At 40.4% G+C, this 13,914-nt stretch overlaps 1 protein-coding gene across 1 annotated transcript in view; it reads left to right on the top strand.

Annotated features, from left to right (window-relative positions):
• The window catches only part of LOC309858134 (FRAS1-related extracellular matrix protein 3-like), a gene marked incomplete at its 3' end in the record, with an annotated part of 70,585 nt that extends 59,825 nt beyond the window's left edge, over positions 1-10,760 (top strand). Inside the window, exon 6 of the mRNA XM_082750826.1 lies at positions 10,509-10,760. Within this exon, the coding sequence (XP_082606952.1) occupies positions 10,509-10,760 (252 nt within the window). The remainder of the gene's footprint in view (positions 1-10,508) is intronic.
• Between the last annotated feature and the right edge of the window lie 3,154 nt (positions 10,761-13,914).

Genomic DNA, 13,914 nt, shown 5'->3' with positions numbered 1-13,914 from the left:
CCGACATCAGAAGTGTGCAGGTTTTTCCCATACCAAGCAATTCTCCAGTTTCTGCACACCTCAGCTGGGTGTCCTAAAATTTATTTCGGATGACATCTACCTGGAGATAATACAGACCCTACAGGGTAAGGGCTCCATCCCACCAGACAACATAGTTGTCACTGTGTTTCTGACCTACTGGAGGTTCCCACTACCCTTGTTTGGGTTTGATAATTTTCTAGAACAGCCTACAAAAACTCAGGAAACCATTTACTTCCTAGATTACAGGTTTGCTGTAAAGGATACAACTCAGAAACCACCAGATGGAAGAAATGGACAGGCAAGGTTATGTGGAAAGGGGCACAGAGCTCCCTTGTCCTCTCTGGGCGTGTCCCCTTCCTAGCACCTAGAGGTGTTCAGCAACCCTCAAGCTTTCTGAACAGGTTGGTTAGGCTTTTTTTTCTGGAGACTTCATCACATAGGCATGGTTGATTAAATTATTGGCCATTGGTGATTAAATCATCCCCCAGCTCCCCTTCCTTCCCTGGGCTTTAGGGGTGGGGCTGAAAATCCTAAGCCTCTAATCACTGGTTGGTTTCTCCAGCAACCAGTGTCCCACCCCCAGTGCTATCTAGGAGCCCCCACCACCACTCATCTCATTAGCATGCAAAAAGACAAATCACTTCAAAGATTCTAGGGTTGGAGGAGCTTGTGTGCCAGGAAACAGGAACAGAAAACAAATATATATATTACTTATGTCCCAGGCTAATTTATTCAGAGCTCACTATAGCTATGGGGTCAGCCACCATCACTTGCATTTGGCAGAGATTCAAAGGCAGGCAGAGGAGTGCACAGCTTCATAATGGAAAAAAAGGGAAGGCATCCCTTGATTGGAGGCTGTTGGATTAAGGAAGCTGGAGGCCTACATGTTTGATTAGAGAAGTATGTTCGGCTTTCTCTGGTTGGTCCTAAATTGGAAGCCAGGGCAAAAATTAGAGAAGCTGGCGGTTACTAAGTCCTGACCTTTTGCAGCCAAATGTCGCAAGAGGTAGTGGTTTCACATCATAGATGAGTGGCTGCAGAGGGTGGGTCAGATTTCTGTTTTTATATATGGCCTGACCACAGTCCATTCATTTGTGCAATCTCTCCAAATCTATGCTCACACTTCCTAAACACCTAACAATTCAGGACACAGCCCCCACAATTGAGAATCATCTACCCAATCTATTAATAGTGCCAAGGTTGAGGAAAAGAGTGAGAATAAATTCTCCTCTGCCCTGAGGACAAGGAATTTGGCAGTAAGCAGGTAATTCATTTTGAGATTTTTCAAAGCCAACTACAAGGACAAGACATCTTCGAGATCTTCACATTTGTTTTTGGCTTTATATCCAGACATAAATGTCCCTGTTCATTAAAGCCTGTTCTTTTAACTAAGACTCCCCTCTCCCCTGGCATCAGACACTGCCAGCTACATGTAACTTACATTTTAATGTGAATGTTATCCCGCACAGGAAGTGAAAAGCAAGGAGAAGAAATTACAAGGTGAGGCAGTCCTTGAGGTCTTCTTTGCCAGATGATCCCTGGGAGGACGTGCTTTACTCTCTCTTCCAACTCCAGTCTGGGCTCTATTTCAAGTCTTAGAATGAATGAGGACCTGGGCATGCAGGGGAGGGGCTGCAGCTGGGCAGAGACCTGTGCTCATCCTCTGCTCTTGGCTTCCAGCTGGGCTTCTTCTGATACCAGTGGCATATTCTCTGCCCACACTACTCATACGGTCTGGAAGACAAGGGTTCTAGAGTTTCCCAGATGTGAATGGGAGAAATGAGGGGGTAAATAGACCAACTTGGAAGATTCCAGTTGCAATTGCTAAACTGGAAAGGACCACCAAGGTCTGCCCATCCCTCTGCTTCTGGAAAGAGCTGCATTGTGGAAAGATCAGCAGAACAAACTAGGAAGTTCAGAAGGTTTGGCAATGAGTCATTTAGAATAAAGGGATGTGTCCATTCCACATGGGAGAAGCTGCACCCAGATCTAGCTTCCCATAGAACTCCTCAGTGGGACCCGACTTCCAATAAAGTCTCTCAGTTCAAGACGGATATTCCCAGAAAACTCCCTACTTAGCTGGGACACACAATTCAGACTGCTCAGTACCTGAGTCTTGACCCACACAAAAGATAGTTCTCGTGCTTTCAGTAAAAAATAAAAATAAGTTTAAAAAGTATAACAGGGCCAGAGCCTTTCCCTGGAGTACAAAGCCACGGTGTTCATGGTCACACCAATTCTGGCACACCTCTCTGGAATCACAGGAGACAGAGAACTTGTAAATTTTGTATGCACATTTGAGTGCCATTGTGGTATCTATCCTCACTTAATCCCCACAGATACTAAAAAATCTCAGAGAGTAAGAGTTTAATTTGGTTATTTAAAGATTTATTTGTTTTTGAGAGAGAGAGAGAGCATGGGGGAAGAGGCAGAAGGAGAGGGAGAGAGAGTCTTTCTTTTTTCTTATAATTTTTTTATTTTTTTATGAACATATAATGTATTATTAGCCCCAGGGGTACAGGTCTGTGAATCACCAGGCTTACACACTTCACAGCACTCACCATAGCACATACCCTCCCCAATCTCCATACCTCACCACCCTCTCCCTACCCTCCTCCCCCAGCAACCCTTAGTTTGTTTTGTGAGATTAAGAGTTTCTTATGGCTTATCTCCCTTCTGATCCCATCTTGTTTCATTTATTCTTTTCCTACCCCCCAAAACCCCCACATTGCATCTCCACTTCCTCATATCAGGGAGATGATATGATAGTTGTCTTTCTCCAATTGACTTATTTCTCTCAGCATAATACCTTCTAGTTCCATCCATGTCATCACAAATGGCAAGATTTCATTTCTTTTGATGGCTGCATAATAATATATATATATATATATATATATATATATATATATATATATACCATATCTTCTTTATCCATTCATCTGCTGACGGACATCTAGGTTCTTCCCATAGTTTGGCTATTGTGGACACTGCTGCTATAAACATTCAGGTGCACATGCCCCTTCAGATCACTACGTTTGTATCTTTAGGATAAATACCCAGTAGTGCAATTGCTGGGTCATAGGGTATCTCTATTTTCAACTTTTTGAGGAACTTCCATGCTGTTTTCCAGAGTGGTTTCACCAGCTTGCATTCCCACCAACAGTGTAGGAGGGTTCCCCTTTCTCCACATCCTCACCAGCATCTGTCATTTCCTTACTTGTTAATTTTAGCCATTCTGACTGGTGTGAGGTGGTATCTCATTGTGGTTTTGATTTGTATTTCCCTGATGCCAAATGACGTGGAGCACTTTTTCATGTGTCTGTTGGCCGTCTGGATATCTTCTTTGCAGAAATGTCTGTTCATGTCCTCTGCCCATTTCTTGATTGGATTATTTGTTCTTTGGGTGTTGAGTTTGATAAGCTCTTTATAGCTTTTGGATACTAGCCCTTTATCTGATATGTCATTTGCAAATATCTTCTCCCATTCTGTCAGTTGCCTTTTGGTTTTGTTAACTGTTTCCTTTGCCCATGCAAAAGCTTTTGATCTTGATGAAGTCCCAATAGTTTATTTTTGCCCTTACTTCCCTTGCTTTGGCGATATTCCTAGGAAGACGTTGCTGCAGGTGAGGTCGAAGAGGTTGCTGCCTGTATTCTCCTCAAGGATTTTGATGGATTCCTTGGGAGAGAGTCTTAAGCAGACTCCTCACTGAGTGTAGAGCCCAGTCTGGGGCTTGATCTCCACAACCCCAAGATCATGATCTGAGCCGAAACCAGGAGCCTGATGCTTAACCGACTGTACCACACAAGCACCCCTTAATTTGGTTGTTTAAACTTTTATGGAATATTTATTTAAAATTAATCTTCACTAATTCTTATTGTCATGAGTAAATTAAGCATAAACTGTATGAACGGTTGAATGGAAAGCAAATGCATGCTTTTTAACTTAGTAGTAATTTACAAATACCAAATGCATATGACATCTACTGCTAGATAAAGGGAGTGACTCATTTTATGTTGTGCTTTGAAGGGAATGCCAAGGTCCCACCATTAAAGTTTCAGTCTGCTATGGAATTGCCTGTCCTTGCTACCTGTCTGTAAGGTCCATCATCAGTATTCTGGGACTGTGATATAAGAACATTGTATTTAAAAAAAAAAAAATTCTTTGGGAGAAGAGCTGAAGGGATTAACTCCCTCCATGATGAAGAACTGTAACTCTCTAGTGAAATGTTTTAAGCTCAAGGATACCTTGGGAACTATGTGTGCAAATCAATTCTTGGCCCTGTTTTATTCTTAAGATAGATGACATTTATCTTTTTTTTCTTCTTCTCAATAGTCACTTCCTTGTTAGGAAACTGCTCTTATTGGGGGGAAGAAAAAAAAAAAAACAGCCAATGAAGAGCAAACCACAGAACCTAAAACCAACAATCCAGGAATGGTGCCGAATCATCCGCGGTTTTGGTCAGCCCCAAGTCAAATAGTTTGAGGTTTTTAAATGATCGACTTTATCCATTTGCAAAGGACCGTGTGGTGAACCACAGGCCATGGTCCAGCCCACTTCTCTGATTGGGCTGTTTCTCTGGGTCATGTTAAGGAGGAGGTAGACAGCACATGATTCTGAGCAGGTTCCAAGCACATCCAAACAGAAGACTTTCTCCTATTTTTTTTTTTTCCCTTAAAAAAAAAAAAAAAAAAAACTCTGTGTCTATTTATTTGGTTATAACAGTGTTCATAGGTTGTAGAAGCTACACCTTGGATCAACTAGAATATTCTTGACTGGAGGCTTGCTGAGGGCAGACTCCTTCAGTTTTTATTTCAACCTCAGTCCTGCAGTTCTAGATTGACAGTTATTTTCTCCCAGCATTTTGAATTGTCAGTGTCTTCCAGCTCCCACTGTTGTTGTTAAAAAGGCTACCCATGGTTTAAAGTCATCTTTGCAGTGATCTGTCTTTTCTATGCGTTTAAGATCTTCTCGCATTTATTTGACTGAGTCTGTGAAAGATCTGAGGACTTTACGTGTGGAGGCTTTCCTCCAAGGAGGATTTGTGTTGCTTCCTCCAGGATTTAAGAGCAGTGCTGACCCAGAAACACTCCTGCTCACCTCCATCCCAGGCTTAACTACAGAGTTTCGGGTTCTGGAAGCGGATGGAGCCTCAGGGCAGGATGCAGCGCCCCCTGCAGGGATGATGCTGTACTTGTTCTCACGACCACACCGCTTCTACGTGGAATTCCCTTCTCTAGCTTTATGACATTTGGGGTTTAGGGGTTTTAGAATATTGTTTTTCTTTTATTCTGGCCCTTGGTGATTTTCTTTACTCCTATGAGCACAGAAAAGCCAGAATAACATTTCTTCTGCATGTTTTGTGCTGGGAGAGCTTCCCAGAGTACCTAATTAGCCGCAGTACTGGGAACAGTGTCCCAAAGACTCTTCTAGACAGCACTCCCATGCTGCTCCAACTCAGCGTTCCCCACACTTCCTTTCTCTCCACTTGCGCCCCCCACCTGTCCCAGTCACAGACCCTTCCGGCCGTGACATGGACTGTGCCCAGGGCTTCTGACAATGACCTGTCCAACCAGAAGTTAAATGCTGCGTTTTTAAAGAAGGTGATTTCCTGTCGTGCTGCCTTATAAAAATCTATACTAAAGGGAATATGTATGTTTAAAATAATGTATAATTAAGTAATATAATAACTAAAGATAATGTGGAGAAGTAAAAATGCCCCATCAGGAGATGGATCTTTGACTCACAGATAAGTCTCCAGGGTGTTCTCTGCCTCAATTTTCTCATTGATAAAATGCCCTTGCCACCCCATAAAGTTATCAAATACCATAATATAGTGATGATTCTATTGCCCTTTAGTATAGTTTCTTGAGAGGGCTTTCTCTGACTTTAAGTATGATCTATGATCTTTATAAAGCAAATGTACTATGTGGCCACAGAAACTGAGCCATATATGTTCTCTATAAAGAAAAAATTGTTTTGTTTTTTTAAAATAACTTCATAGATTCTCAGACTCCCAGTAACAGAGTCTGGGATGGGTGTGGATCGGGTAAAATCTATGCCATCATCATCAACGATGCAGTGGCATGCTAGATCCTGCTAGAAACTGAGGGTAAGAGTCAGTTGTGTATGCCGTCATCCCAAATCTACGTTCTGACTTCACACTGATATTTACATGGCAAAAATCGGCAAAGGCTACTTTTTGGTATTTTGTTTATTGGGAGAGCTAGCTGTTAGACGTTACCAGCAAACATTCTTGCTGGTGCTGCTGGAGGGTAGTTCTTAGGTTAGTATGAAATGAATCCTCAGATCTAACCTTAATTTTGGAGATCTGAACGGTACTCACGAGACAGTCCATCCTGCCTCATAATCTACCTTCGAAAGCAACAAGAGACCTATTATATGAGAGCCTTCTCTAATGTTCCCTGCAAAAATGCTATAGAACAACACTGGCTGTAAGACTTGAGGCCCAGTTGCTAAAGTGTCTTTTTGAAAACAACCAGGAACACCATTCCTACTCCTTGGACATGCTTCACTATTACATAAGAGATACATACAGACTCTTGCCAAGGACCTGTTCTTATTCCTCGGGTTATAGTTAATGTTTTCAGAACAGAATTTTCTCTCTGAATTCCTGGGAATTCTTAACTTGCTACCAATAAAACAGTGCTTTGATTTATTTTTTTTTATTTTTTTTTACTACTTTTTTTTTATTTTTTAATTTTTTATTTTTTATAAACATATATTTTTATCCCCAGGGGTACAGGTCTGTGAATCACCAGGTTTACACACTTCACAGCACTCACCAAAGCACATACCCTCCCCAATGTCCATAATCCCACCCCCTTCTCCCAAACCCCCTCCCACCAGCAACCCTCAGTTTGTTTTGTGAGATTAAGAGTCACTTATGGTTTGTCTCCCTCCCAATCCCATCTTGTTTCATTTATTCTTCTCCTACCCACCTAAGCCTCCATGTTGCATCACCACTTCCTCATATCAGGGAGATCATATGATAGTTGTCTTTCTTTGCTTGACTTATTTCGCTAAGCATGATATGCTCTAGTTCCATCCATGTTGTCGCAAATGGCAAGATTTCATTTCTTTTGATGGCTGCATAATATTCCATTGTGTATAGATACCACATCTTCTTGATCCATTCATCTGTTGATGGACATCTAGGTTCTTTCCATAGTTTGGCTATTGTGGACATTGCTGCTATAAACATTCGGATGCATGTGCCCCTTTGGATCACTACATTTGTATCTTTAGGGTAAATACCCAATAGTGCAATTGCTGGGTCATAGGGCAGTTCTATTTTCAACATTTTGAGGAACCTCCATGCTGTTTTCCAGAGTGGCTGCACCAGCTTGCATTCCCACCAACAGTGTAGGAGGGTTCCCCTTTCTCCGCATCCTCGCCAGCATCTGTCATTTCCTGACTTGTTGATTTTAGCCATTCTGACTGGTGTGAGGTGATATCGCATTGTGGTTTTGATTTGTATTTCCCTGATGCCGAGTGATATGGAGCACTTTTTCATGTGTCTGTTGGCCATCTGGATGTCTTCTTTGCAGAAATGTCTGTTCATGTCCTCTGCCCATTTCTTGATTGGATTATTTGTTCTTTCAGTGCTTTGATTTAAATTGAAATAAATACCAGTAGTCTCTGTTCTTGACTACTACATATAACTGATCATTGGTTTTCCAAAGTAAAATTTCCAGAATCCTAGGAAGACTGGGTCATTTAGATAAACTGAATTTTTTTTATTAAATGAGAAGTAAATTAGACTCTTTTCTATCAATGCTGGTGTTTTAAAAAATTTTGCTGGGTGGGCCTGGGTGGCTCAGTCAGTTAAGCAGCAGAGCCTTGATTCCAGCTCAGCTCATGATCTCTGGGCCCTGGAATCAAGCCCCAGGCTCGGGCTCCATGCTCAACCAGGAGTCTGCTTGAGGTTCTCTCTCTCTCTCTCTCTCTCTCTCTCCCTCTGCCCCTGTGCCCATATACACACACTCTCTCTCCCTTTCCAAGAATAAATAAATAAATCTTTTTTTTTCACTTGCTAAAAAATGCTGAAATGTACTGTTTTACTTTTTCTTTTAGCAGAGTTCCACGGCCAAACGATTTTCAGTAAGAGTTATATTTCAGTCTTTCACTGAAGCCGGAAAGCTACCTATTTAAATGAATGCCTCTTTCACCAAGTGGATCAATCAGCTGAAAAAATTGAACGGAAAAGGGGAAAATCCCACTCACTTTTGTTTTATGAACTATGATAAATCATTATTTGACCGTTCACTAGACAAAATACATTGCAAAAAAGATTTAATAAAGATAGTTGCTATTTAGTAAAGATAACATTAGATACTCACTATGCAAGTTCCGTGTGTATCTACTTTTAGTATTTATCCTGAGGAGCTAAATGTGCAGTTTCTGATAAAGTGGTTTTTTCACATCGGCTGTCATATCAACATTCTGCACACCAGATGACTAGGGGAAAGAAAAAAGTGTATTCTCACGTATCATCCCTTCTAAACTTTGCACTCTTAGAAAAGCATCCCAAAGGTTGTTTGTTATCTAATCAGATTATTATAGACTTTATGTCCTTTTTTCCATTTTGTGTGTATATTTTGAAGCTTAAAAAGTCTCCCCAGTAGGGTGCCATCATGTCCTGTGAGCATCTTGTCTTGGAGCCACTTACCTCTCTATTTAAGTGGGAAGTGCTTTTCTCTAGTGCTTGTTGATGGCCTTGCCTCTGACATCCTAAGGACCAGCCTCTCCTTCCTGACTTGGCTCAGAAAGCTTTTCAGTGCATGGATTTCACAGGACTGAAGCAGGAGGGAACGTCATGAAGGAACAAATTTCAAAACACAGGCTGGCACTGGGATTTGGTTAGCTTTCCCCGAATCTGCTCATCCTCCCCCTGCCCCACCCACTGCCATAGCTATCCATGTCTAGCAGTTCCTGCCCTTTGCCTTTGTAAACAAGTTTTCTTCTCATCAGCCCCTCTGACTCGAACCTTTTTTTAAGTTCCCAGAATAACCAAACAGTCCATTTGTTACTACCTGATAATTCTAAAATTTGTTCTATTGAAAAGTCATCCTGAAACATTTTGTGAGTTAGTGCCCCTCACAGCAAAACCTAGAAAGTCAATTTGGAAAGCATTTTCATTTTTTAACAAGTTGTACGTAGACATGCATGTAGATATCAACTTGTATTTATATTGACTCCCATTAGCGAGAAGACTGTGGACATTGGCATTAGCCCTCAGGTACGCATTTACCACAGCTACAAGAAAGAGAGACAGAGTGTCAGTTCAGAGGTTCACTGCTATATCCCCACTGCTTCTCAATAAGAGAAGTGTGGTGAGAAACATTTAGGCTTTCAAAAATTGCTTATTTAATAAATTGAGTTATTTTACAACACTCTTTGTTCTGCCTCAATCTGGTCTGCCTAAGTCATTTAGGTTACTGTGACTACTTTCTACTCTTTCAGCTCTCAATCTGTGTGTTGCTATTTTTTTAATACTGCAAAAAAAATGCACTGACTTGAACTCTTAGGATCAAAGTGGGGATTGAAAGATGGTACAGTTACTATGGAAAACAGTACAGAAGTTGCTCAAAAAATCAAAAATAGAACTGCTACATGGTCCAGCAATTCCATTTCTGGGTATATATCCAAAGAAGTTTAAAGCAAAGTTGAAGAGATCTTTGCACACCCTTATTTGTAGCAACATTCATTCACAATAGCCAAGGTGAAGCAACCCAAGTATTCATGGACAAATGGATGGATAGACAAAACGTGGTTTATACACACAATGGACTACTAATCAGTCTTAAAAAAAAAAAAAAAGGAAGAAAATCCCATCACATGCTACTACATGGATGAAGCTTGAGGACACTGTGCTCAATGAAAAAGCCAGTCACCAAAAAAAAAAAAAAAAAACTTAATAAAAAAAAAATTCCACTAACATGAAGTACCTAGAGTTGACAAATTCATGGTGATTGCCAGAAACTGGGAGTGGGGTGGGGAGAAGGAAATGGAAATTTGTTATTATTTAATGAGCATATAGTTTCCATTTTGCAGCTCTGCCACTGCAGGAAGGGTCTGCACCATGACCACCTCATGGTTCTCTGGTTCTCATCTCTCCACACTTCAGTGTTCCCATCTGTAACATGAACAAATTGAGATAAACCAGGCCTAGGATTTTACAATCCTTCAGTTTATTTAGCCCCTAATCCAAACAGACCTTATTCAATACATACCCTGTTTAGAGACCACTAACTGTGGATCATGTCAAAATACCAGGGTTGGCTCTGAAAGCTTTCTAATTACAATATTAATATCTGTGACTGTCAGAGATAGTTGTGATTTATAAGTCATACAACATTGTGCTCAATGCTATTACATCAAAAGAGTTTGAAGAACCAGTGGGGAACAGGTTTCCTACTTAATTCCATTTCTTTTCACCTTCTCTGTTCCATCTCTTGTTCCTATAGGTTCTGCCACAGGCTCCATTCCTTCCACAGTGTTATCTTTCTCCGACTACATCTCTCGTCCAGAAGGCCACACCAGCATCGTCCACTTTGACAAGGATGAGGTTGAGAAGAGCTGCCGGGTCTTGATCATCGATGACTCCCTCTATGAACAGGAAGAATTCTTTAGCATTTCACTGAGCCTGCCAATGGGAGGGCGACTGGGAGCCCAGTTCCCCACCACCAAGGTGGTTATCCTAGCTGATGGTGGTGATCGTAAGTCCATTTCCTGCTTTCAACTCTTGGCAATAACTGTCTTCTTCTTACACTCTTCTTCTTACACTGTCCTTCAACAGTTGAGAGACAAATCTCACTTAAGTTATCTATTAAAGGAATATTTGGTGTTCCTCTTTCTCCAAAAGCTGTGAATGGCTTGTCAAATATGTAGATATCACCAACACCAAAAACAAAATAGCAGTTCAGGGAGATAAAATATCTGTGTATAACTTTACTAGGAAAAAAAAAAAAAAAGCCTAAGAAATGACCTAAGACTTGAAAAGAAGCCAAGAAGAGGACCAAAGTTTAGTATCTGGTTTCCCAAACAGGACTGCCCACAGGGACCCTCATCTTAATAGCACAAGGGAGGTGGGGGGGGGGGTGTGCTCACAGCAGGAGGTACGTGAGTTTCAGATGGTACAGGGGTCCCATGGAGCACCCATGTATAGGCACCCAGACTTCTCTTCCTACCCCTATGTGCCAGGGAATTTGGCTCCAATTCCTAGGGAGCCCAGCTGAAATTCAGCCAGAGAAGAGGGGGTGTTCCTCACACCTCAACACCAACCCCATGCCCCAGATATGGTAAGAAGTAATAAGCTCAGTATGATTTTCCTAGGTCTCCATTGCCCTTTTTACCAGAGGCACTTTCAAAAGAGATAATGTAAGTCAAGCCAGAGGCAGGATCAGACTATTTTATTACTGTCTCAGACTGCTTCATCTCTCAAATGTGCCTCTATCAGGATTGGAGTGGTCATGAGGTGCCGTGTTCAGATCTAGACAAGATTAAAATGACTGCTACCTCAGACCCAAAATTAGGGTGACTGCTTTATGGCTACACACAGAGCTTCTGTAAAACTGAGAGCTGAGCCAAGAGACAGAGTCGGGGCTGGAGAGTGCACACACCCTAGCTGGTAGGGTAGATGTGTTCCATGTTCTGGGTGACATGATGCTTTTCTAGCCACCAAAGAATGAAGGAAGATAGGAGTGTGATCAAAGGTTTTTTTTTTTTATTTGTTTGGTCTCTTAAGTGGGTTTATTTGTTGATGTTGTGTCCTATGGACAAAATCTCAGAGTTGTACAACAGACTAATTTGGCTCCATTAAGAGGATAAAAATCATCATGAACGTAGGTCCATTCCAAAACATATTTTCACAAGTATCAAGGGCTAAGGATAAGTATAGACCCTGAGGCCTAGGATTCCTTTATTTTGTACTTTTCTTTTCAAAAATTTCTCCATTAGAATTAAGAGAATGATTGTTTTTCTTCAAATGTATGAATTTTCACTGTATGGAAATTTAAAATTTGTATTATCTTCTCTTCTAAACCAAAAAGTTATTAGGAAGTGTCTACTAAGAATATCAATATGATTATCCAGTTTTTCTGGAAAGAGAAATGTTATTCATAGTCTTAGATGTAAATTATCTCTTGTCGTCCCAAAAGAAGTAAAGGAAAATCTGAGTAAATTTAACTAGTTGAGACTCCTGAAAAATCCAATACCTCAAGTCTATTTGATAAATATGAAGGGCAGTCTGAAAGGAAAGAATGATGATATGGTGTTTTGTGGTTTTTGAAGCTCAAATGAAAGACTAGATTCTTTTTAATATCAGGGTTATGATTATGATTAGGACTAGAGCACCTAACTCTTACTGAGAACTAGGGGAAATTTGCTGGCCTGAGTTCCAGAGACTGAGAAGTTCAGGGCAAAACAAGAAGAAAGAGAGAAGGACTTCTTAGATCATTCTACATAATTTTTTTTTTCTTAGTAGCTCTTTCCTTTTCCAACCAATTCTCAGTTTTCTCTAGTGAGAAGGACTTCACATGAAAAGATGGAAATCTATAAAAAGAAAGTTTCAAATTCCTTTTCCCTTCACTATGATACCTCTCTCTATTGCCAGAAAGGTGATGTCAGTACAATCTGAGTTTTCTTTGCTGGACCTAGTTATTGTTCCAAGTATACAAGGAAAAATAAAAAAGGGCAGGAGAAAAATGAAATAGAATCAGGAAGTGAAATGCCAAAGTGATGAGAGCCTGCACTGGGAGCTTAAAGACTTGGATCCTGAACCTGGGCACCACTACCAATCCAGGTGACCCTGGAGCTCTTTGCCCCTCAAGCTCTCTAGAGCTCAATTTGCCAATTCATAGAAGAAGGAGGTTTAAATGTGTTGTCTCTAGGGACCCTTCCATCTCTAGAATTTGATGGTTCTTGAAGTCATTTTAAGATGAAGGTTTTAGTTAATTAATACTCCTATCCATAAAATGAAGTACCCTGCAGAAGATTTGAGTATTTTTTAAATAAAATTTTTCATGGACTTAGACGCTTGTGTTAAAATTTTACTCCTAAAAATTCGGATAAAGAACAGAACTAATCATTGAACTTGAAGGGTCTTGTGATTCAGGCTATCCATTTTGTCTTCTATTTCTCCAAGGTTTCTCCCAAATAAATAAATTCCTATTATTTGACTCATGATATTTTTTCCTACTTGGGTGCTAGGAGACCTCCAAAAGTAAAGCTGTATAGTTTTCCATGTTTTAACATTTTCCAAGCATAGAATGAGTTACACTTTGATAAGGAAATACATTACAGTCCCATCCACATATTTAGAAAGACATGTTTATTAAAAATCTTCCTGAAAAACTAAAGCAAAATTCAAGAATAAGATTGACTTTCAATGATTCTCTTTTTTCCCAGCAAGAAGTATATTTCCTTCAACCTCTTTACCTAACACTTTCTAAGACTTTATAAAAAAAAAAAAAAAAACCAGAATGTACCCTAAAACTACAAACACTAGAAATGATCATAAATGATGAGACAAACAAGAAAATTCGCAGGTCTCAGCATGGACTACAACTTTGTTGGTGAGCTCAAAACTGAGTTTACTCTTGGAACTTGGACAGAGCTTCCTGACCTACATGTCAATGTTTGTATGTGCAGTAAGACATGAATGGCTGTCAAGGGGTTGGACATGCAAGTTCATTGGTCAGTGTGGTAGGTGGAATAATAGCCCCCAAATGAATCCATATCCTAATCCCTAAAATTCATTAGTATGTTACCTTATTTGGGAAAGACTGTAGATGGGATTAAATTGAGGATCCTGAGATGGATAGATTATCCTGGATTATCCAAGTAGGCCCAATATAATCACAAAGGTCCTTA

Source organism: Mustela nivalis (assembly GCF_964662115.1).
Source record: "Mustela nivalis genome assembly, contig: HAP1_SCAFFOLD_1893, whole genome shotgun sequence".
Taxonomy (NCBI): Eukaryota; Metazoa; Chordata; class Mammalia; order Carnivora; family Mustelidae; genus Mustela; species Mustela nivalis.
Note: the sequence above shows the minus strand (reverse complement) of the source record. Positions and strands in the feature narration are given on the sequence as shown.